This window comes from Nansenia antarctica (assembly GCF_963989245.1).
Source record: "Nansenia antarctica genome assembly, chromosome: 3".
NCBI classification, from domain to species: domain Eukaryota; kingdom Metazoa; phylum Chordata; class Actinopteri; order Argentiniformes; family Microstomatidae; genus Nansenia; species Nansenia antarctica.
In genome coordinates this window covers 13,963,929-13,988,998 of record NC_137688.1, presented here as the reverse complement: position 1 = coordinate 13,988,998, position 25,070 = coordinate 13,963,929, and the positions used below count along the sequence as shown (strand labels likewise).

Genomic DNA, 25,070 nt, shown 5'->3' with positions numbered 1-25,070 from the left:
AAGGAACTGCTGACATGCAACAAGAAGACAACCAGAACTTCTATTGAAAAACAAAGAAGTAGTCAACTACACAGAGATGCACCGTTTTAATGTCTATATGAGATGCACCCATCTGTAATACTGTACTTGCTGCTCGCTGCACTCCTTGTAAATAACCACTGGATGTCAGACCACTCACGAGGCATTAGACCAGTCTATGACCAGGCATTTTCCCTCCGGCCGCTAGATGGCAGCTCTGCACCAGTTCCCTCTGGCCGCTAGATGGCAGCTCTGCACCAGTTCCCTCTGGCCGCTAGATGGCAGCTCTGCACCAGTTCCCTCTGGCCGCTAGATAGCAGCTCTGCACCAGTCCCCTCTGGTCGCTAGATGGCAGCTCTGCACCAGTTCCCTCTGGTCGCTAGATGGCAGCTCTGCACCGGTTCCCTCTGGCCGCTAGATGGCAGCTCTGCACCAGTTCCCTCTGGCCGCTAGATGGCAGCTCTGCACCAGTTCCCTCTGGCCGCTAGATGGCAGCTCTGCACCAGTTCCCTCTGGCCGCTAGATGGCAGCTCTGCACCAGGAGTTTCCTCCCCTTCCAGTCTCGTCGAAACAACAAACCCTCCGGAGCTCAGCGGGGTGAGAGAGCGTCCAAAAACCGTCTCTGACCGCCACTTTCAAACTCATGCGGAATTACCTCGAAATTTGACTAATATCACCGTAAGAAAACGCCACACATTCGCTAAAGTTGACATCTGCTGGAACTTAATTGGAAAACGAGGTAAGTTATAAAATGGCGGAGAGGAATCTGGAAGTTAGTTGGGGTTTGTATTTTGTTGGTAATGTTAGCCAGCTCGCTAACTCCTCTGTGGCTAGGCTAAGCTAACCAGCTGCTAACACGGAGGGTCTGGGAGCCAGCTAAGCTACAGCTAGCTACACACACTAACGTTAGCTAACCGCTGACTCGAAAACAAGAAACAACGCAAACGAAAGTACATGAATTTCAGAAAATAAGCCTACGAACTTGAAGGTTAACTTAACTATAGTTATAGCTATGTCTTAGTGGAGACGTAGCTAACATAGCTAGCTAACGAAGCTGGATACGTAGCTAGTTGAGCTATCCTCTCTCTCTGTGCGCTGTGGCGCTGGAGCTCCCGAGGCAAGATGGAGGACGAGAGGACCAGGATGTTTCTATTTTTATGTGGCCAGCTATGCTCAGACACCCCTGGCTTTATGGCTGCTCCGGCCGAGTCTGTCTCTGTGCCATGGTTCAGTGGTCCAGTGGAGAGACGGTCTGTGGAGGAAGTAGACAGACAGGTCCAGGTCAGCAGCCAGCGGCCTGTTTCAGGTTTGTAGTTCAACGCCAAGATGGAGAATTACGAGTCTATGAGTAGAGGCTACAAGTTAGCTAGCTAGCTGCTGCTACTAGCAAAGATGGAGATGTCATAACATTCTGCTGTGAGGTTCTCCTCAAAGGAAGAAACTCAACATTAGACAATGGTCACTTCTTGTTGTTTTTCTGCATCCTGGGGAGAGTTTACGGATAAGGGATCGAGTTGTCCGAGTTCCTTCCATGGTTTTTCCGGGACCAGAAGTGTAGCTAGCTGTCCTGTCCTGGTGTTTTATAGTACCTCCCGTTGTTGTTAATCTATCATGACAGTCCCGTCAGACACGGAACGAGGAGCGAAAGCCCCCCGGTCCCCCCGTGTCACACAGGGGGGTTAGCAGACGGGAGTCCCCGTGTGTTGTACAACCCTGTCCAGCCCTGTGTGTCTGTGTTCGGGGATAGTTTCCTGCGTCATCCATTGGCGCTCCGTCTCGCGGGGACACCGATGTTTCTGCCCGGGTTTTGGCGCCACTTTTTCGGTCAACAGGCTTGACTTCCCCCCGGCGACATGTCAAAACAGCTGCGCTCGCGTACCGTCTTTGCGCTCTGTGCACTTTCTAACCCATTCCTTGCCCTTCTATGTCTGTTGTAAACAGATATTCTGTTGCTATTGTTATTATTGGGATGAAACTCCTCAGCTCAATCATTGTTGATCAATAATTTTTTGCCCAATCCTGTTAAACTGTTCCTGTTAAAATTCCTGGCTGGAAATGTTCTCTTCTTAGCAACTTAAACCGGTCAAGTAGTGAGCTTAGTTACGTAATGATCACAAAATTCAGCACCATCATCTTTTTTCTTTTTTTTTTTTTTACAAGAAGTTGTTGTTATTAGATATCGTCGCCTACTTGACTTGTCACCTGACCCACTTTTCGTGCGTATTACTCAAGACATAGGCTATACTGTACACATTTGAAGTAAAATTCCCGCGCACTTGACTTGTCCAAGCCATCCATTAAAGCAAGAATGACAGAGCTACGTATTTATAACTGCTTTTAGATATATTTTTATACATTTTCAATCAAAACGGTAAACGCCGTTTATCGCCGTTATTCATCCTGTCCCGACTAGCAAATCAAGCGTTTACATTTGCAGCTTTGTTTTTCTGTGCTGCTGTCCCGTTACAAGTTATATTACTTAGTGCACACTTCATATTTATGACACACCCTGTAACGCTGTAAAGGTTGGGTGGAGTTACATTTGCCTCCCGTGAACGTAGATCACTACAGTCTGCTTACCCAATTGACAGACAGGGAAAAACATTTTTTTTATTGAATTGACACAAAACAGGCGATGGCATTGGGCTATATTGCGAATGTGTTTTTTTCCCCCGTCGTGGACACACGGCCATGTCATCTATCATGGCCGAGGATCCTACTCTGCTCCCTGCTGCGTTTCATGTTTACGTCCACCGATGTGGATACTCGGTTTTGATTGGTTCACACGTGTACCGGGGGGGGCGTGTCGGATGCTTCTATATTTGGTAGTGAAGGCAGATCTTCTGTGCTGCCCTGGGTGACGTTTCCTGGAAACCAGGGGGGTTGGGGGCGAGAAGAGTGAGAGCCAATGAGGACATAGCTGAGCTTGACAGGAGTGCTAGTGCCCACCCCCTGTTACCATGTGAAAGTAGTATTGTATTTTTTCACCCCCAGTAGAATTGACAGACCACACGTTTCTGCAGAGAACAGAGGTCTGTTGAGTTATGAGAGCACCGTCTTCAAAGCTGGAGCCAACATGCATCATTTCCTGTGGGACTGGGTCAAGCCAATCCTCTTACTGTATCCATGCATTCTGTATTTCTCCAATACAAATCCATGCATTCTCTCTTGATTTCTTTCTAGGTCATATGCGACTGCTTGACCGCTCTGTGGTCTCTGAAGATCTGAAGTCAGTCACAAGTTGAGGTGGTCCAAAAGATGTTACAGAAATGATAGCAGCACCAGATATATCGTCAGATTTCCACTTCCCTCAGTAAGTGGTTACTTATGATTCTACAGATGCCAATAGCAGAGGTATGAGTGCTGGCTTGATAAGAATGGGAATCGTAGCGGATGTGTTCCTAATGCCTGTGTTTGTCAACAGGGATACAGACACACGTTTCTCCTCAGACACAGACTTCTCTGAGGATCCCGATGGAAAGATTCCAAACCCAACCAAAGGAAAGGTAACAGCCTCTCCCTTTTTAAAAAAATAACTTATTATGTTATTATGCCACGTGTGTTGTCTCATAGAAAACATTGACATTCAATATTCAAGCGCATAACCACAACAACAACAAAGTGCAATGTGAACGCAGCCTTGTTTGTCCTGGGCAGGCCACGTGGTCCAGGACAACTCCACCCTACTTATTATCTCCCATGTCTCTTTTCTACTACTTTACTTGACCCTGTTGTTTCGGTGTTATGGTGTATGTTTGGATTTAAACCCGTCATTGCATGCTGAGAATGATCGATTTAATTAAGTTGGCTAAAGTAGACTACTTTATTATCCGTGCTGAAGACATTTATCTTGCGGTATTAGATGAGAAGTGCTTGTCCCTCATAACGTGATTCTGTCTGTACCGTCTCTCACCTCTCCTCTCTCCAACGCAGGGGGGAAAGAAGGGCAAGAAGGCCCCCGGGGAGAAGGGGAAAGGGGGGAAGGGAGGGGGTGCTGGCCGCATGAACGGACACCACCAGGAGAATGGCATGGAGAACATGATGCTGTTTGAGGTGGTGAAGCTGGGCAAGAGTGCCATGCAGGTGCGTGTGTGTGTGTGTATGTTTGTTTGTCTGTCTTTTTATTTATTTATTATAATTTTAAAAATTATGCTATGATATAGAGAATAAACTGCACAGTAAATTGATTTAATTTCAGTGACTATTCTGTTTTGACTCGTTGTTTTCCTGCAGTCGGTTGTTGACGACTGGATCGAGTCCTACAAGACTGACCGAGACGTCGCCCTCCTGGACCTCATCAACTTCTTCATCCAGTGCTCGGGCTGTAAAGGTGTGTGTGTGTGTGTGTGTGTGTGTGCATGTGTGTGTCAGGCAACAGAAGACATCGCTTCTGAAGTGGACGGACTAGACTTGGCGTGCCAGATCTGTTAAGCAAACAACCCTTTTCTCTTGCTGTGCTCCAGGTGTGGTCAGCGGGGAGATGTTTCGCAACATGCAGAACTCTGAGATCATCAGGAGAATGACGGAGGAGTTTGATGAGGTACCGAGATGATGTTCAGTCGTAGTATTGGATCATTTATCATGTTTTCTATTGTCCTCTAATAGCTTTTTCAGTTCTCATATATGGCAGCCAGATTTTTTTGGGTTGTGTGTTTCAATTGAGTTCTTATTTCATACGACAGATCGATTAGTTTTTTCTTCCGCTGATCAGTAACTGTCAGTGTGTGATGTATCGATCCTCCGTCCAGAACTGCATTTACCAGTGAGCTCCACCACTGTGTCCCTTGTCCGCCTGTAGGACAGCGGCGACTACCCTCTGACCATCGCAGGGCCCCTGTGGAAGAAGTTCAAGGGCAGTTTCTGCGAGTTCATCGCAGTGCTGGTGCGCCAGTGTCAGTACAGCATCATCTACGACGAGTACATGATGGACACAGTCATATCCCTCCTCACCGGACTGTCAGACTCCCAGGTCCGAGCCTTCAGGCACACCAGCACACTCGCGGGTAAGAGAGAGCGAGAGCGTGTACATCTCTGGGTCAGTGTGGGTATGTGTTGGTTTTTGAAGGAACTCCAGAAGGTTATGGGTTTTGACAACCCAATGGTGAATAGTTCCGTAATACAGTCTGGTAGCTGCTGATGTGTAATGACTCAGTGACTACAGTCTGGTAGCTGCTGATGTGTAAAGTCACAGTTTTCATGAAAGGGTTTTCTTATGTAAGTTGTTGTACTACAGACATGTGAGGAACGTGTGTGTGAATGTGTGTGCAGCTATGAAGCTGATGACGGCCCTGGTAAACGTAGCTCTGAACCTGAGCATCAACATGGACAACACCCAGCGGCAGTACGAGGCAGAGAGGAACAAGATGGTGGCCAAGAGGGCCAACGACAGGCTGGAGCTACTGCTGCAGAAACGCAAAGAGGTCTGTGACACAGACACACACACACACACACACACACACACACACACACACATACTGGAACTACTGCTGCAGAACTGCAAGAAGTGAAAGAAAGTTAGTCCTACAGTCTGACTGCTCTCCCTGCTTGGAAAAGCTCTTATCATACCTAGTCTCTACACCCGTCGCATCAACTCACACACCCAGACCATCATGGCGCTGATCTGTTTTAACCTGCAACCTAGGAACAAATGGTGTGTGTGTAGTCTGCTGTTTTAGTGCTGGAATAGTGTGTGTGGTGTATGTTGTGTTAATGCTGGAGTAGAGTCTGTGGTGTATGTTGTGTTAGTGCTGGAGTAGAGTGTGTGGTGTATGTTGTGTTAGTGCTGGAGTAGAGTGTGTGGTGTATGTTGTGTTTAGGGGTGTCCCGATCCGATATCGATATCGGATATCGCTGCGATATTGGTCCTGAATGCTGGATCGCAGATCGCACCAGAAAAAAAATAGGCTTCGATCTGCGTGGCCGATCTGGCGTGTCACTCACGTGATGACAACAGTAGAGTTGGCTAGTTGCTACCTGTTTGTAATGAGTCTGACAATGTCATGATGCTAGCTGGTGTAATCATAAACCATTTGCTTTAGTAATTTTTCTGTTATTTACATAGTCTGAAACTACAGATGGTAAGCTTTCAAATGATGCGTCATACATTGAAATCGGAAAAAAATTCAAGGTGACACGAGTATTTGAATGTTGGTGCACCGAATGGGAATGCGACAGGAGAAAAGTGACTGACCAAACCACAACAACAAACGCTGCTAGCGGCTAACAGCGGTATATCGCTACAAACGTCTAACTGCGTTTTTATAACATCACAACATACTGAGAGAACATGGACATGCTAAAAACACACAACTACACATAACTAGATGAACACACAGTCCTTGCTTTTGAACACGTCCTAAAACGAGAGTATGTTTACAAGTCATTATCGCTTACTGGTAGCCTCCGAAAAACGAGAATAGTTAACCCAATCCACAGATTATAACTGTTTTTTATTATATGGACTGGGTACTTAAAACTTGAGTTGAAAAAAAAGAAAACCAGATATTGTTGACACCCCTTCGATTTCTGGTCTCACCAGCAGCGTCACTAGGCTACACTTTTAAAAAGGGTCCTATAATTGATTTGCCATTTGTAAGAGAAGATAAATAGAATAAAAACCTGAAGGCACTAAAACTAGAAATCAGACAGTAACTCTTTTTTTCTACAATGCTGAATGCTGCTGTCTAAATTGTTTTAACCAGTTGGTCACTGAGTACTGCAGAGTACTGTTTTTGTTGCTTGAATAAAGGCTGGCAGTCTTTAATAGCCAACTGTTGTTGTGGACTATATACTGGGGAAGTATTTGTTATTATTCAGGAGTAAAACAATAAATACAAATATCGGATTGGTATCGGTACCGCAGATACCTGAAGCCCAGTTATCGGTATCGGTAGTGAAAAAATGGGATCGGGACATCCCTAGTTGTGTTAGTGCTTGAATAGAGTGTGTGGTGTATGTTGTGTTAGTGCTGGAGTTGAGTGTGTGGTGTATGTTGTGTTAGTGCTGGAGTTGAGTGTGTGGTGTATGTTGTGTTAGTGCTTGAATAGAGTGTGGTGTATGCTGTGTTACTGCTGGCATTGGCAGTGTACTAGGTTATGTAACGTCAGGACCCACTGGGCACCCATCTGCTGGTTCAGACTGCCACCCCTCACCACCAGCAGCAGCATCACACACTAATAAAGTCTCATATACACCCCAATGCCTCAACTATCATGGCTTTCTGTTGAGAGGCGTGTAAAAAGAATTCTTGTTCTCATTTCAGTTGCAAGAAAATCAGGACGAGATCGAAAACATGATGAATGCAATATTCAAGGGTGTGTTTGTTCACCGATATCGGTACGTTCCCTGTCTCCTCTTGTTTCCTCACTTTGGACTGAATCCCTAACTGTATAGAGGAAATGATGATGATGATGATGGTGATGTTGTCTATATCATTCTTTCAGTGATGCGATAGCAGAGATTAGAGCCATCTGCATAGAGGAGATCGGAATGTGGATGAAACTCTACAGCGATGCCTTCCTCAACGACAGCTATCTGAAATATGTAGGCTGGACCATGCACGACAAGGTGAGCTGTGTGTGTGTGTGTGTGTGTGTGTAGAAAATGAGGTGTAACGTAGGAGAATGTATTTTCAGTCCGATGAAGTGTATTTCTGATGTGTGTGTGTGTGTGTGTGTGTGTGTAGAAAATGAGGTGTAACGTAGGAGAATGTCTTCAGTCCGATGAAGTGTATTTCTGATGTGTGTGTGTGTGTGTGTGTTTTAGCAAGGCGAGGTGCGTCTCAAGTGTCTGACAGCGCTGCAGGGTCTTTACTACAACAGAGAGCTCAACACACGACTGGAGCTCTTTACCAGCCGCTTCAAGGTTAGCGCCACCTGCTGGTCGACTCACACCTGCACACCAAATTCAATACTCATCCATTCTGGCTCTTCCCTTCACAATACAACCTCTGGCCAGTCTACTGCCTCATCTGTAAACTTCAGCTTGAGCAGGAGGGGATTGTGTTACTGCTCATATGAATGATGAATAGTGTTGTGAAACATCTCTAAATCTGCCCTTTTTTTCCCTTTTCTTTTTTCTCTCTCTTAATTTTTTTTTTTTCAATAAACCTCTGCTCACAGGACCGTATAGTCTCCATGACTCTGGACAAGGAGTACGACGTCGCGGTTCAAGCAATAAAACTGCTCACGCTCGTTCTCCAGTAAGACGCTATGATCTACCGTCGCTGCCACATTGCTGTTGTCGAGTCCTTGAAACTTCTGTTCCCATGTTGCCACTGTCTTTGTGTTAAGGTCACGACACCCACTGAATTGCGTTGTGTGTGTGTGTGTGTGTGTGTTTCTATAGTAGTACAGACGAGGTGCTCAGCCCTGAGGATTGCGAGAGCGTCTATCACCTGGTCTACTCCGCCCACCGACCTGTTGCCATAGCAGCCGGGGAGTTCCTGTTTAAGAAGTATGATGTTACATATGTTATATTAAAATGTGTATTGTTTAGACGTTGTCATTGACTACAGTAGATGCATGTACTGAATTAGTGCTTTGGTCAGGAGCTGTGGGTAGAAACTGCTCTCAAGCACAGGTCTAGGATCACTGTACTCTCCCCAAAACCTAACCTTTACCATTAAGAGAGGGCAATACATAGCTGACCGTAGATCTGTGTCAAGAGGCAATTTCCTGGTTGTAGTGAATGTTAGGATTAATGTGATAACTCAACGTCTCCTTTCTTCCCCCGGAACAGAGAAGCAGAGCTGAAGAAAGGGGTAGTAGAGAGGTTAGAAAGAGAAGAAGAAGAGAGTGCAGAGAGGAGAATGAAAGAGAGAGAGGTTGGTAGGAGATGTGACAGCTGACTCAGTGGTTCTAGAAGTCATACTGAGGTGATGATTTGACCGGTCCGTCAGTGTTGGTGTTGGACTGTGATAGAGGAAGGAGCTAGAGCCTATAATACGCGAGTGTGCACACTTAATACCCGAGTGTGCACACTTAATACCTGAGTGTGCACACTTAATACTAGAGTGTGCACACTTAATACCCGAGCGTGCACACTTAATACCCGAGCGTGCACACTTAATACCCGAGCGTGCACACTTAATACCCGAGCGTGCACACTTAATACCCGAATGTGCACACTTAATACCCGAATGTGCACGGCGTGCCTGACAGTAAGAGCAGTGATTGAGCCCTTTCCCCTCTGCCTCTTCCAGACTGTTCAGCCAGCGGGAGCCTGAGGAGGAAGGTGCCCCCAAGAGGAGAGGCAGACAGAGCCTCAACGCCAACCTCATCAAAACCACAGTCTTCTTCTTCCTGGAGAGCGAGGTGAGGGCGAGACACACACACACACACACACACACACACACACACACACAGGCCAGGTACCAAAGTTTGGTTCCTTAAAGGAATCGACTGAATCATGTTGATCGAAGTAGAACCGGAATGTTTATTTGGGATGAACAAGTACACCGATGTGTTCATAATTGGGAACGCTTCCTTCAGCCTGCTGGAGCTGGTGGCTATCGGGAGAGACAGGCTGTCACAGCTGACTGGCAGCATTGCTGGTCAAGCAGACAGATAATTCAAAGTTAGGGATCTCAGAAGTACAGGAATGGTTTTAAAAGGAGGCAGGTGAGCAGTGAGTGTTCAACTACACTGGCTGGTGCTGACTGAGGTCTTAAAGCTGCAGTGTCATATTTCATGACTCACACAAGTGAGTAACACAAGTAAGTATTGCATCATTAGGCTAACATTTGTGATACAGGCTGGTGAAAAGGTCTGCATGTCGGCAATTTTCAAGTCGCGCAAATGACCAAAAAGCTTCTTTAAAAAAAAAATAATGTTTTAATTATATTACGAAAGTTTAAGTGTTGACGCGCCCACTCAATATGACAAACAACTGTTTTAGGACCACTAAATACTTATAATTTGTGAATTGGATTCATTGTATCGTGTCCCGTCCTGCTTCAGGCTACTGGGTTAGTGATGGCTTGTAAACAAACGTACAATTCAGGACGTGTTCAAAAGCAAGGACTGTGATAATCTAATTATGTGTTTTAGCATGTTGATGTTCTATCAGCATGTTGTGATGTGCTAAACATGCAGTTAGATGTTCATAGCGATGTTCCTCCGGTATTTGTTTTGAGGTGTACCAACATTCAAATTCAAATAAGCATATTTTTTATATCAGATCAAAAAATGAAAAATGACTGCCCTACTTTGGGGACTTTTTCCATCCCTGTCACATTTAATATGCTGGAGCAATCTGTTTACGGTCAAACATGCTGGCAGATGTTTAGGTCAACACTTCCCAGTAATAATACATAGGCTGATATTTCTTTAAAATAATTGCTATGGGGAGACCTCCAAACTTAACACGTTGCCAGCAAAGTTGAATGAGGGCTTATTGATGTCAAAGTATTCAAGATATAAATGCGCTCTCAAGTAGTGTACCAAGTGGACTCACAATGGAAGACACACAAACACTGACTGTCTGTGTGTCTCTCTCTCTCTCCCTCTCTCAGCTCCATGAGCACGCAGCGTACCTGGTGGACTCTCTGTGGGAGAGTGGTGGCGAGCTGCTGAAGGACTGGGAGTGTATGACCAGCCTCCTGCTGGACGACCCGCTGCCTGGAGAAGAAGGTGTGACTCAGCCACTCCAGTCCTTTTCTGAACAACCCTCCCTCCATTCAGGCCCAAGCCCGTCTCAACCAGTGTGTGTATGGCTGGTCGTTATGGTTGTGTGTCCTGAGCTAATGTGTGTGTCCTCTCTCTCTCTCTGTCTGTGTGTATGTATGTATGTAGCCCTGACAGACAGACAAGAGACTGCTCTAATAGAGATCATGCTGTGTACCGTACGCCAAGCTGCAGAGTGCCATCCTCCTGTGGGCCGCGCCACGGGGAAGAGGGTAAGACACACACACACACACACACTAGCCCCAGGCAAGGCCGTGTAAACACGCAGATCTCTGACTTTGCCCCAAGCACCATCTTTTGTTTTATGCAGTGGGGAAAAGCAACTTCAGTAGTCTCTGTCTGTAGTGTTTCCTGCAGCAGGGCTGATGAGGCAGGTAACTGACCTCTAGCCTCCCGTCTCTCTGACCAGGTGATGACGGCCAAGGAGAAGAAGACTCAGCTGGACGACCGCACCAGGATGACGGAGCTGTTTGCTGTCACACTGCCCCCTCTGCTGGCCAAGGTAGGGCACCTCTCTTTGAGTCTCTACAGTCAGGGACTTCAACAGGTTGTATAATGACGACATCAAAATAAAAACCCTTCTTCTTGGGTCCTGCTCCGCTAGACGATGTAGTCTCTATAGCTAGACCTATAATTATGAGTGGGTTCTATTCTGGTATGTTCTCTGTAATGATGCACTGCGGATGTCGGTTTTTGGGAATGCTCTTTCTCAAGAAGGTCTGTGTGTGTGTGTGTGTCTGTGTGTGTGTGGTGTGTGTGTGCGCGCATCCAGTTCTCTGTGGATTCAGAGAAAGTGACCAACCTGTTGCAGCTGCCTCAGTACTTTGACCTGGAGATCTACACCACGGGACGCCTGGAGAAGGTGAGCGCTCCCTGACTGTGTGTGCTTCAGACCGCTGGGTCAAGAGGACATCCTCAGAGTCCTTCATATAACATATCTAAGAGAGAGAGAGACGCAAGCAACGGCCGTTCAGTCGCATCAAAGCACAACGTACTCCAACCTAGGCTAGTTATCAAGTTATCGGCCAAGACGCACATTTTTTATAAGAGACGTCGACTGATTGGTGTGTTAACGCTAGGGGTGTAACGATACATCGATTCACATCGATACATCGATTCATTGACTAACGATCTGATTACATCGACGCAATGCAAAAACATCGATCTATATCGTCATCTTAAAGATACACCTTTATTTTGAAATGGCACATTCTGCGTGACTGTCACCATTTCCGTGCAGCGCGCGACTAGCAGACGTTTACACTTTCTGCTCGGTTGGGGAAACTCAACATGTTGATTGACGCTGGCTGCGTTCGTCAAACACGCTCTGGAAATCTGATCAGCACTCGCGGAACGCCTCTTGTCCAATCAAATGACTTGACGTTGAACCCAGTGTTGCGCTCCGGCGCTCTCAGAGCGAGTTGACGAACGCAGCCCACATGTTACTGACGCTGTCAGCCAGTCAAACGCGGACTCCCAAACGCCACCTCTCCTCTCCTCTCTGCTCTGAGCTGTCCTTCCAAACCCACGTTGCGCTAGCCTGCCTAGCTTAGTTAGCTAACGTTAGCTACAATAACTTTGCGAATAAAACAAACAACAAGCACCGTGTGTTCCTCACAGCCCACCACAGGGACACACATCTACCTCCACGTCCACTGGGCTGCTACAGGCCAACTAGCCGCACAGACACACATATTCACAACACTGCATGCTAACAGAAGTTAAGCTAAAGCAGCTAACGTGTGTTTTTTGGGGGGGCATGGTAGGGTCGGGGAGGGGATACAACTTATACACACAAACAGACACACACGCACACAACATGATATCACGTCATATCGATCATATCGTCATATCGATCTTGAATCGAATCGAATCGAAATCGTATCGTGACTGACATTGTGATATCGTCAAACATTGTATTGTCATACAAACAAATCGATATAATATCGTATCGTGATGAAGCTGGTGATTTACACCCCTAGTTAACGCATGACAACCCCTCTCTCCTGTTCAGCACCTGGAGTCTCTGCTGCGTCAGATCAGGGAGACGGTGGAGAAGCACACAGACACAGAGGTTCTGGAGGCCTGCTCCAAGACCTACCACGCCCTCTGCAACGAGGAGTTCACCATCTTCAACAGGGTGGACATCGCTCGCTCCCAGCTGCTGGACGAGCTGGTGGACAAGTTCAACAGGCTGCTGGAAGACTTCCTGCAGGAGGTGAGAGGGGGGGCGAGAGAGACCGGATACGGGCATGAGAGACGCAGAGAAACAGAAGAGTTTAGAGGATGGGAGGGAGACAGGAAGCCTGGTCTGAAGAAAAAAAAACGCATACTTGTTTCTAGCGGAAACGGGAAAGGTGAAAGCCAAGTCGTCTGGGGATAGGTGGTGTTTGTGCTTAATGTATGCGTCAGAAAGCGAAGGGTCAGGGAAAAGGTGCAGTGGGTTTGTTCTGGCCACCAGGCCGGTGACAGAGACCAGAGGGAGGCAGTATTGAGGCTGTAGAGGGGGAGACTGACGCTCTGGTGTCCCTGCAGGGAGAGGAGGCAGACGAGGACGACGCCTACCAGGTCCTGTCCACTCTCAAGAGGATCACCGCCTTCCACAAGTAAGAGACATGTCCCCTAGGACCCCTCTACACTTCCCCATCACTCCTCTCCTCCTCCCATCTCCTTTGTGGAGGAAGGCCAGTACTGCTCTGCAGTAGTGGGGTAGTGGTGGCCTAGTGGATAGTGAGGTGGACTGGTGATCTGAAGGTCATAAGTCCCACCTGGGAACACCACCACTAGTGTGCATTTAACCCTAAAATACTTCAGGGAGAATGTCCCTGTAATCTGTAATTGTAAGCTGCTTAAAAAAAAAAAAAAAAAAAAACTGCTAAATGGTAAAAATGTAAAATGTCTCTGTGTGTGACTGCATCCTGATGCTCCTCTCTCTCTCTCTCTCTCTCTGTCTGTCTCAGTGCCCATGACCTGTCTCAGTGGGACCTGTTCACCAGCAACTTCAAGCTACTCAACACAGGCATCGAGAACGGGGACATGCCTGAGCAGGTAAGGACAGGAATACATCCCCCCCAGAGCTACCTGGAGTCTCATTGATATCTATGAACTCACTCTCTCCTCCTTCTCTCTCTCTCTCTCTCTCTCTCTGAGTAGATAGTGACCCATGCGTTGCAGTGTACCCACTACGTGATCCTGTGGAACCTTGCCAAGGTATCAGAGGGCAGCCACAAAAAGGTGAACAATCTGAGTAGACCTCTGTTCTGTCTTCAGTTATCTGAAACCCCAGGGTTGATGAAGTGGGTGCGATGGTGAACATAAATTGAATGTTAATATGATGTGGGATGTTAATGTAACGTTGAGTGTTAATGTAACGTTGAGTGTTAAGGCGTACGTGTCTGTGTTGCTTCAGGAGGACATGGTGACCCTGAGGAAGCAGATGAGGGCGTTCTGTATGATGTGCCAGCGCTACCTCACCAACGTCAACACGGCGGTCAAAGAGCAGGTCCGTATCACAGGGGTCCTGCCCACGTCACTGTGGACGGCCCGGTTCAGTCCGTAGTCAGCTTGTGAGGGTCTTCGGAGTCCGACTTGGAACCCGTTTAGAGAAACCATCACAGAGGAATCTTTGGTTCATAGAGGAGAAGCCAAGATGGCAGTTTGACACGCACTCACAGCTTTCTGTCCTCCCTCCTGTGTGTGTTCCGTAGGCGTTCACCATCCTGTGCGACGTGCTGCTGATCTTCAGCCACCAGATGCAGTCTGGGAGCAGGGAGCACCTGGAGCCTCTGGTCTACTCACCTGACGACTCGCTACAGGCTGAGCTTCTGTCCTTCATACTGCACCACGTCTTCATAGACCAGGACGACGACTCCAACAGCACAGGTACTACACACACACACACACACACACACACACACACACACACACACACTCAGGTCTACTCTCCCCATGTCTGGCTACAGTCAGAACCCACAAGGACACATGTTCCTAGCAGGTGTATAGATGTGGTGTGTAGTAATAGATGTGTGTAGTATAGGGGTGCAACGGTTCTCGTTTTTTTTACGGACGGTACGGTTTGCGTTCCACGGCTCAATTCACTAGTGAACCGTGACGGTTTTCGTTTTTTTTTTTTTTTTTACCTTTATTTTACCAGGAAGTCACATTGAGATTAAAACCTCTTTTACAAGAGAGACCTGGCCAAGACAGGGTCAAAATAGTAGCTTAAAAAAACAGTTCAGATAACAAGACAGGACATAAGACAGTGGCAACAATACAATAGACAAACAATGGTAGGGGTATTTACAAGGTGATTAAAACATTGAGAAGTCTAACCAAAGCAGGTACAGCGAGCGGTGACCACATCCTTTAATCTACGCTTTAAGATACTTATGGAAATAAGGGCCTCTAATTTAAAAGTAGTCTGTAGGTCATTCCAAGACCAAGGGCCATAATAAGACAAGCTTGCCCTTCCAACATTGTTCATGATAAGTGGCACCTTGTATTGTAGCCATCTACGAGACCTGAGACCCGAGCCACTCGGTATAGGGATGAACTTCAGGCCCAGATAATTCGGTAAGAAGCCAGAGATGATTTTAAACACAAGAGTGTACCAGTGTTGGAGCCTTCTGACAGAAAGAGATGGCCATCCAACCAGACTATACAGTGTACAGTGATGGGTCCTGAAGGCACTATTGGTGATGTATCTTAGAACCGAATGATACAGGGGGTCTAGCTTGGATAAAGTGGACAGAGAACCAAACCTATATACTGTATCACCATAATCCAATTGTGAAAGGAAAAGGGCGGAGACAAGACGTTTTCTGGAAGCCAAGGAAAAGCAAGATTTAAATCTATACAGGAAGCCCACTGTACGCTTAAGCTTTATGGCGAGAAGATCAATTTGGCCGCGTTTGTAAATTAGCTCTGAGAGCGCCGGAGCGTCCACGTGAATGCCTCGAACGCGGCCTTTGGTCAGAGGTCGAGTTGGTCTGGAACGTTTGTTTCTGAACCGAACCGTACCGAAAACCGTGACCCAAAATACCGAACCGTACCGAACCGTGGGCCAACTGAACCGTTGCACCCCTAGTGTAGTAATAGATGTGTGTGTCGATGTCCACGGTTCATTACAAAATACTAGTCAATGTCGGTTTTCCGGTTTATGATGCGTTCCATTGAAAGTCGGAGGAAAGTCGAGTTTGTCTGGAACACAGATGCTTCTGTAACTTGTTCAAATGTTTGTTCATGGTGAGCGGAGTTGAGAGCATGGCAACAGTTTGAGGAAGTCCCGGATTGCTACAAATGTGCGTTGTGGAGTCATTTCCGTTTTTGCTTCATGCGTGTCGTATATGCGCATAATGGTCTACCCGTCCAGCCTACAGTGCACTTTTACATTTGAAAGTGTTTTTTGTTTATATATATTTATTATATTATACTTTATATTATAATATACCTGTCATATTCTGGAATGTGTCTGAATGTTAAAGTTCCATAAGTATAAGCAAAATAAATAGTTTATTATATATAAATAGATACATTTTCTTCTCCATATGCACAAAATACGTACCAAAACCGAACCGAAACCGTGACCCAAAAACCGAGGTTCATACCGTTGCACCCCTAGTAGTCGTAGTGTGTATCCGTGCTGTGTGTGTGTGTGTGTGTGACGCCTCCCTGGTGCGTGTCCACAGACGGCCAGCAGGACGACGAGGCGGCCAAGATAGAAGCCCTGCACAAGAGGAGGAACCTCCTAGCAGCCTACTGCAAGCTGATCATTTACAATGTGGTGGAGATGGAGACGGGAGCAGACATCTTCAAACAGTACATGAGGGTAAGGCTGGCCTCTGTCCCTCTGCTCTCCCCCCGCCATGACCTCCGCTCTCACCTGTCTGTTTAGTGACTGACAACCTACTCTCTCCCTCCCCCCCTGGCAGTATTACAACGACTACGGGGACATCATCAAGGAGACCATGAGCAAGACCAGACAGATCGACAAGATCCAGTGTGCCAAGACCCTCATCCTCAGTCTGCAGCAGGTCGGTTTCCAACAACAACAACAACAGTGTGTGTGTGTGTGTGTGTGTGTGTGTGTGTGTGTGTGTGTGTGTGTGTGTGTTAAGTTGTAGGGGTCGAATCTGGTGATGGAAGAAGCCAAAGAGTTTATTTGGCAGATGTGTTCTCAATGCGTTCTTAATGTTATGAGTTGGGTGTATGTGCTAACTACCCCCTCCCCCTCCCCCGCTCCCTCTTTCACTCTCCCTCCAGTTGTTTAACGAGATGATGTCAGAGCTGGGGACCGGGTTCGACCGCTCCTCGTCGTCTTTCTGCGGCATCAAGGAGCTGGCCAGACGCTTCTCCCTCACCTTCGGTCTGGACCAGGTCAAAACCAGAGACGCCATCGCCATGCTGCACAAGTGAGGCTCCACCCCCACCCCCCCGCTCGCACCGGCTCAAGCGGTGCATCATCATTACTGTGTGCATGCATGTACATAATGTGGAGAGAAAAGTTGTGTGTGTGTGTGTTCATAGACCAGTTCAAGTGTAGAATTGCATTGAACGAGTAAGGTTGAAGTCATCAGGATCCATTCCCTCCTCTCCCTCCCTCTGTCTCAGGGATGGTATAGAGTTTGCGTTTAAGGAGGCCAACCCCCAGGGAGAAGGATTCCCTCCCCTTCATCTAGCCTTCCTGGACATACTCAGCGAGTTCTCCTCCAAACTCATGAGGCAGGACAAGAGGACTGTGTAAGTCAATTGTTACGGGGAGGTGTGGTCTAATTTTCTCCTCCTGTGTGTGTGTGTGTGTGTGTGTCTGTGTGTCTGTCTGTCTCTCTGTCTGTGTCTCTCTCTGTCTGTGTCTCTGTCTGTCTGAGTGTGTCTGTCTCTGTCTGTCTGTGTGAGTGTGTCTCTCTTTCTCTATGTTTGTGCACGCTAACTACACCTGCGTGCTATATAACCCCCCTCCTCCTCCTCTCTCCCTCTCTCCTCCAGTCACATGTACCTGGAGCGGTTCATGACCTTCCAGATGGCCCTGCAGAGGGAGGACTGCTGGCTGCCCCTCATCTCCTACAGGAACTCCCTGCAGGCCGGCGGGGACGACGACACCATGTCTGTGATCAGCGGCTACTCCAGCAGGGGCTCGTCTGTACGCTCCAAGAAGGCCAAGCCTGCCGCCGCAGCCGCCCTCGCCACAGCCTCCGCAGCCAAGCGGAAACTCCCGGAAGGAGCAGGTATACAGACCCCGTTCAGGTCGCCGTGTTAGGAGGACGAAGGATGTAATGAGTTTGTTTCTCTAGTCGGCAGCAGAAATATTGTGTCGCTTCTCTTCCGTGGCCACATGGCAGTCGACACAGGATGCGTTTGTTAGTGTTTCCCGTTAATTACCTAGACTGGCAGCCCTCCCTAGTTTAATTTGTCGAATGTTTTACACACGATTTTTACGGGTCAGCGACGTGGTCTTTGGGATTCGCACTGCAATCTGCTGTAGGCCCATATACGGTTTAGCGCTAGCGATAATCGGCACACGATTTGGCGATAATCTCCCTGTCCCGTTGATGAAAGTCTTTAGAGGATCCGAGGTCCACCCACCACAGTCTCACAAAATCCTGTGGGGAAACACTGTTGTTATCTGCGACGGTCAACAGTGTGGCGTTAACCCTAGCCATCCTTCTAGAGGTACAGTTGGGTACGTCACCCGTTCCCCTTCATCCAGGGCAACGAGGGTCCCCAGTTCCGACGGTCCTCATCTCAACCTCTCTGAATCCCCTCATCAGCTGAAACCCAGGAACAACGTAACAGTCACTGATACAGCCCATCAGATTAACCCAGATGCTGCTCCTAGCTGTGTTCGCTTCGCCATCGTGCCCGAGGAGAGAGGAGATTAACCGGCAGGCAGCAGATGGTGAACGGGTCCCCTGATCACTGACTGGGATCATTTTGGGTCTCATCCCGCTAATGGTGTAGGGGCGTGTAGAGGTTTAGGGTGAGTGGAGCCTAATATACCACCCGTTACTGATGAGGAGAGGACTGAGAAGGTTCAGGGGTGAGACGAGACACCATACGCTTGGTGATAACAGGCCTATAATGTCTTCTAGCGTGTGTGTCTGTGTGTCTGTCTGTCTGTGTCTACCTCTACTGGGCGTAACCCCACCCTCTGTCCGTCTCCAGCGGAGGAGAGCAGCAGCAGCAGCGAGGTGTGGCAGCAGAACCTGCAGACTCCCGTGATGATGCCGTCCCCCCACCTGACCTCCACCGTCATGAGGGAGCCTAAGAGAGGGAGGGACGACAGCTACGGGGGGGTGTACGCCCTCCCCCCCGAGCAGCAGCAGCCCCACCAGACGCCCCAGCACCAGACCCCCCAACACCACCAAACACCCATGGACTACAAGTACGGAGGCCTTACAGGCTCAGAGCACATGTGGTACACTTACCATATAACTACCCACGGACTATGTATGGCTGCCTAATAGTGTTGTGTGTGTGTGTGTGTGTGTGTGTGTGTGTGTAGCACCCAGGTGACGTGGATGCTCGCTCAGAGACAGCAGGAGGAGGTGCGTCAGCAGCAGGAAAGAGCCATGAACTACGCCAAGCTCAGGACCAACCTGCAGCACGCCATGTAAGACAACAGCACTTCTCATTACATAAGCACTATTCATATAAAAAAATGCTTTATTATTACGGCGATCTCAGTAACATCTGTCGTTTTTGAGCTTGTACAATCAAGTCCCTATGTAGATGTAGAACTGCTATGTAAGGAAAGGTGTAATTTATAAAGTGTGTGTGTGTGTGTGTGTAGTCGTCGCGGCACAGGACTGATGGAGGAGGACGAGGAGCCTATCGTGGAGGATGTTATGATGTCATCAGAGGGTCGTATGGACGATCTAAACGAAGGCATGGACTTTGACACCATGGACATTGACCTGGTGAGACTGACGCTTCACTGTCTGAATCTACCATTTATACTTTTAGGGCCCAATGTTCAAATCCATACTGTGGAAACACAGGTCAAATGTATTGTAGAGTCATGTAGAGTAATGACCCCTCTTCTCTTTCTCTCCCAGCCCCCCTCGAAAAACCGGCGCGAGAGATCGGAGCTGAAGCCAGACTACTTTGACCCTGCCTCAATCATGGATGAATCTGTAAGTAAACATTCACTGGTTTCATTTATCTGTGATACGGTCTGGTGGAAAGGGCTGCATGTCAACATTTCTCAACTCACACAAATGAGCAAAAAGCTTCTTTAAAAAATGTTTGATTAAAATGTGTTTTCCGTTTTTTGTCATATTCCAAAAGTTGAAGTGTTGAAGAGCCCACTTGACAGTTTTAGGATCACTCAATACTCAAATAATAATTTGTGATTACAATCTTATAATCATTGGATCAGATTTCAATATATGACACATCATTTGAAAGCTTACAGTCTGCACTTTCATAATCTGGAAAACCATGCCTATACATGAGGACTTTATAACCAGAGCCTGTCACATTTGATTCACTTCTTGATTCACTTCTCTTCCTAGGTCCTTGGAGTGTCCATGTTTTAAGCTGATATTAGGAGGCTGGGAGCGGAGAAGAGGCGTTTTGTATTTAAATGGAGACTCATCAATATGACGTCGCCACAAGCAGCGGAGCGGCTTCAGAAACAACAACAACAACAACAACAACAACAACAAGCAAGAGAACTAGTCATGTGATGGCTGCTGTGTGACAGAGAAAGCTAACATGAAACGTCTCCCCCGTCTCTGGCCCACGTCGCCCCGCTACCTGTGGCCACGTCACATGGCTGAAGCTGCCCTTTAAGGAGAGTTTTAGATTCAGAACAGATGTGTTTTCTGTTGAGAATATTTCTAGCTTATACTCCATGTGGACTAACGGGGCTCCCGCACTCAGTGTTGTTTGCTCAGAGGGGACTTGATTTTAAAAAACAAGTACTTTTAGAATCCTTGGGTAAGCTTTCCCTGTTCAGTTATAGAGTGGCAGTTCCAAAGCTTAAGGAATCAGATATTTTATCTGGAGGAAGATTCATACTTGTAGTTTTTATTTTATTTTTCTAAATGGGGGATTATAGATGTCTAAGTTAAGAAATCTTTGTTTTCTGTCTCTAACCCTTTCTGTGATTGTGAGTAACCAGGTGTGAAGTAGTAATTTATAAACAGGTGGTAGTTGCTAGCTATGCTGTGTTAGAAATGGACGGAGGTCTTTAGAGAATATCTTTTGTGTTCTAGTTTTTCCCCCCCGTTTTTTTGGGCCTAATTCTGTGGTCCTTATAACCACTGGTGGTTCTGATGGGTCTGGTGGTTCTGGTGGTGTTATAGTCAGGTGCCCTGTAGTGCTGTGAAGATTTCCCAGGGTGTTCATGGAACATGTCACACTGTAAGTTCTGAAGCTTACCCAAAGATTTGGACCGCTCCTCTGTCTCCCCAAGAAACATGAGTCCTGGACATGAGTCTGTATCGACTCTGAGAAAAGCAAAGCAGTTCGTTCGCAGAAAATACATTTCTCTCTCTCCAGAAATCCAGCATATTAGATTGATGAAATAGGTATCTCTACATTTTAAATAAAGTTATATATGAATCGGTGCTGATTTTATAACTGTGCTTTTGGTTTTTCTTATTTCAAATTTTCGACCTAAAGTTCTAAAGGTTTCAGAAATGTGTAAGTAACTGTTTAAAATGAAAGCATGTGTAGTCATGCGTCATGGAAGATTTTTAAATTTGTATTTTTATGATTTTTCTTTGTCTTAATAATGTGTTCGGGTTTCTACCTTTTTTCCTACGTGTAAATTAGTTTGAATAAGATTCATGAAATTTGTGAAATTCAGCTTTAAAGTTTTCAACATAAAAAAAAATGTCCTGTCACAAAATTCTTCAATTGAACTATGTATAACATAAAGCCAGTCACTCAAACCCTGTTGAACGTGAAAGTAATTCAGCAGCACTCTGGCAGCTAGACAAAGCTTAAATGTGACATAAACTTGTCGTACGCAAGTTTTACTGAGATGTTTTGTCTACTGAGGTATCTCTACTTTCTAATCATTCCATGCCTAAGCCTTAAACATGCTTGTGAAAGTCATTCGTTCTCACAGTAATCTTCCATGTGCAGAGGATCAGTCATGTTTAAAGGTGGATTATTGGGTTGTTGTTATGACAAAACATTAGAGGTGAACTGATGTAATGTTGATGAAGTAGATAATCAGCCTGTGTGTGTTTTACCTAATTATTTTATGTAAGTACATATTTTGGAAAAAATACTGTCTATTGTTTGTCATTTACCACTACATTGGTATATTTCTTACTTATTAGATCATGTATATAAACAAACCTCAAGCTTTATGTTCTTTTGTGTTTTACTTTTTTGGCCATTTATAGCTATGTGTTTTATTTTCTCCTCTACACACACACCTACACACACACACACACATACATACACACACACCTCCGCTTTATTGTTTGTTCCCCATCCTCTCACTCACTCTGTTTCTGATTTGTACTTGTCTGGAGACAGTAACTTTTTAAATAAAATTAAACCAACTTGATCTGTGTGAGTGTTTATTTCTTAAGTTTAATTAATATCTGTTGTCTGTATATCCCCCTCTTGTGTGCACAGCAGAATAAGACAAGAGTCTGCATTGAGTAAGACAATGTTCCCAGTTGCCAGCACCAAATTGACTACCGTAGTTTGAGACACTGGGGGAGGTTGGTGGATAGAAGCCAATTTTCATCAAGTATGGCAGTCATCTCTAGGATGACCTCATTGTCTGGGCAATGAGCTGCCAACTTGCTTTTTCATTCAACTTGAAAACGATGGTACATTAATTGTATGTCCTACATACTGTACTGTAAAGTATTACACCCTAATGGTGTATCACATCTATTCATCCACCAGGGGGCAATCTCTAGTCAGAGATAGCCAGAGGACACAGGTATAATAATAATTATGCTTTATGTATGCAGCACCTTTCATACATAAGAATGTAGCTCAAAGTTCTGTACAACAGTGCAAAAGAAAGAAAAAGGAACAGGGGGGGTTATCAAAAATAGGCCTGGAAGTCTCGCAAGACTTTTCAGAATAAACCTGGAATTTCCTTTAGCAATCTTGATGGAATACCCCCCAGATTAAAAAACAAAAACAACTAAAACATTATTTGTCAATACAATAAAAGCAGCAGCAGCAGTCCAGATGCTGATCATTATAGATAACTGATCAGGTATGTTGACGGAGCCATTCAGAAATACATGTCATGCTTAATTTGTCATGTCTAAAGGTGACTGTTTTTTGTTTTTTTTGCATAGCTACAATCTCAATCTACAAAAGAGAGCATTTAAATTCAGGGCTAACACATTGTAATGTTTTGATATATTTTCTATGATTGAGGGGAACCCATCTCTCTAACCTATAGTGAGTAATCAGTGTGTCTACGCAGAGAGAGGGCTACAGCGGTTATTAGAGAACAGAGAGAGGGGGGGAGGGGAGCCTGGCAGTAGATGAAAGCAGAGGAGGCCTCTGTATCAAACGCAGCATTAAAAAGAAGCTCAGATCAATGGGAGGCTCGTTAGAATGGGGCTCGGAAGAGTTCTATTCACGCCAGATCCTGTCTACGCTGGAGAGGCTGTCGTTACATCAGGATTCCCTCACATCATCTCTCCTTTCATAGTGGCAATGTGCTGCTGCATAGGGAAACACTCTGTTGCCTTGGCAGCCAGGATGAGTGTCCACTGTGAGGGCAACCCACTCCAGTCCAGTCTCGACCCGCCCTGAATTCAGGCACATGTATGATAAACAGAGAGCTGGGAGTGTTACGTTGAACCAAGGAGCCTTTGTGCAAACCCAGATAAAGCAGAGCGTAGCTGACTTGAGATTACCTGTACTGCCACACAATTATGTGTAACTAGAAGTTGGCCTGTTTTTTTTTTAAATAATTGTTTTCACAACTTTCCCTAGCACGAGGGGTTTGTTTCCATAGATAGTGTTTCTTTTGACCTATCCTTGTCCCGTCTTCTGTGAAGTGTTGTGATGTGTGTGGAGTCAGCCACCAGGTCAGGGCTGCTGAGGGTTCATATTTACTCCTGATAACCCAGGGGCCTCCACAGTCTCTATCAGCTCAGCTTGTACCTTAAGGAGGGTCAAGGAGAGCCTTGTGACCTAGAGGAAGGAAGCGGCCAGACTCAACAGAAGCCTGACCCCAGATTCTAATGGCCCTGACTTGTCTGGGTTCTGTTATGGTTCTGATAGATCTAATGTAGCCCTATGCCTATGGGAAGTCATGGACTATTTATGTAACCTTTATTTATTCAGTGAATGTTAAAGCTCCACTCTAGTAAGGTTAATTTAAATTGTGTATCATTCCTAAGCTTGTAATAAACCAATGTCTGCATTTGTTAAAAAAAAGTAAAATAAATAATGTATTTTCCTGCTGTGGTTGTGTTTACATAAGTTATTAATATTCATGTTTCGCAGTCCTGATTGGTTGACAGAAAGGTCACTGCCTCAGCCTTTTAAGAGTCAAAACAAACCTCACATGAAATAGCTGAACCAGAACATGTGTCTGAATCTGAATGGGAAGACCTTGAAAATGCAAAACCACTGCAACAGATAGAGCCCTGCATGTATCCCAATGGTACAGTAAGTAGTGGTTAGTTCAAATAGTTAGCGAGCTTGCAGATGTCAGCTTTCAAATCAATTTATGTTTTATAACTGGCCTGCTAGCTAACTAGACTACTGTGAATCATTTATGGGTGCACATTTACTTACTGCATATATCGTCCCTGTTGCTAAACACACAAAGACTCTGACGTCAAGACCCCACCTATAGAAACAGCTGAAAAAAGCGGTGGAGTTTTCAAAATGAAAGCTTTGTAAATATATGCAGACCGTCATTTTTAACATTTTCACAATGCCATTTAATATACCACTCTGCAAAGAAGATTAAAAAGACAGGAACATTTGAATTTAGACTGGTGTGGGCCCTTAAGACACATACCACCTGTACTCCTCCCTAAAGCCATAGGATAGTGATTACATGGTTAACTCATTAATGAACAGATGAGTTGTAATCTGGGATTGTTCTCAGGGCAGATAGGGGCAGCTGACCAGGAGAGAATCATTAACTAGTCTCGTAATAGACAGACAGACACCCAGACAGACAGACAGACAGACAGACAGACAGACAGACAGGCAGACAGACAGACACAATCTAGGAGCTATAGACTTATTATATGTAATAGACAGAGGCCTAAGGACAGAGGCTGCATCTCAGATGAAATCATATTTTCACACACTGCCCTACATCAAATCAAATGCATTTGTATAGCACTTTTTACATAGGCAAATGTAAACAAAAAACAACAACATAAAAAAACGACATGTGATTCTCTG

The 25,070-nt window shown here is 46.0% G+C and overlaps 1 protein-coding gene across 1 annotated transcript; it reads left to right on the top strand.

Moving 5' to 3' along the window:
- Positions 1 to 618: 618 nt before the first annotated feature.
- stag2b (STAG2 cohesin complex component b) lies at positions 619 to 22,161 on the top strand. Its single transcript, XM_080525369.1, has 34 exons — positions 619 to 757; positions 3,202 to 3,331; positions 3,443 to 3,524; positions 3,952 to 4,101; positions 4,252 to 4,348; positions 4,482 to 4,558; positions 4,817 to 5,021; positions 5,287 to 5,438; positions 7,280 to 7,353; positions 7,461 to 7,584; positions 7,783 to 7,881; positions 8,139 to 8,218; positions 8,365 to 8,472; positions 9,221 to 9,332; positions 10,532 to 10,649; positions 10,812 to 10,915; positions 11,113 to 11,205; positions 11,476 to 11,565; positions 12,718 to 12,921; positions 13,239 to 13,309; positions 13,664 to 13,751; positions 13,857 to 13,937; positions 14,113 to 14,205; positions 14,411 to 14,585; positions 16,391 to 16,530; positions 16,634 to 16,735; positions 16,965 to 17,113; positions 17,313 to 17,441; positions 17,688 to 17,926; positions 18,864 to 19,083; positions 19,204 to 19,311; positions 19,492 to 19,618; positions 19,757 to 19,834; positions 20,216 to 22,161. The coding sequence occupies exons 2-34, from the start codon at positions 3,288 to 3,290 to the stop codon at positions 20,237 to 20,239; spliced, it is 3,837 nt and encodes a 1,278-aa protein (XP_080381495.1). The 5' UTR covers positions 619 to 757; positions 3,202 to 3,287; the 3' UTR covers positions 20,240 to 22,161.
- Positions 22,162 to 25,070: the final 2,909 nt, after the last annotated feature.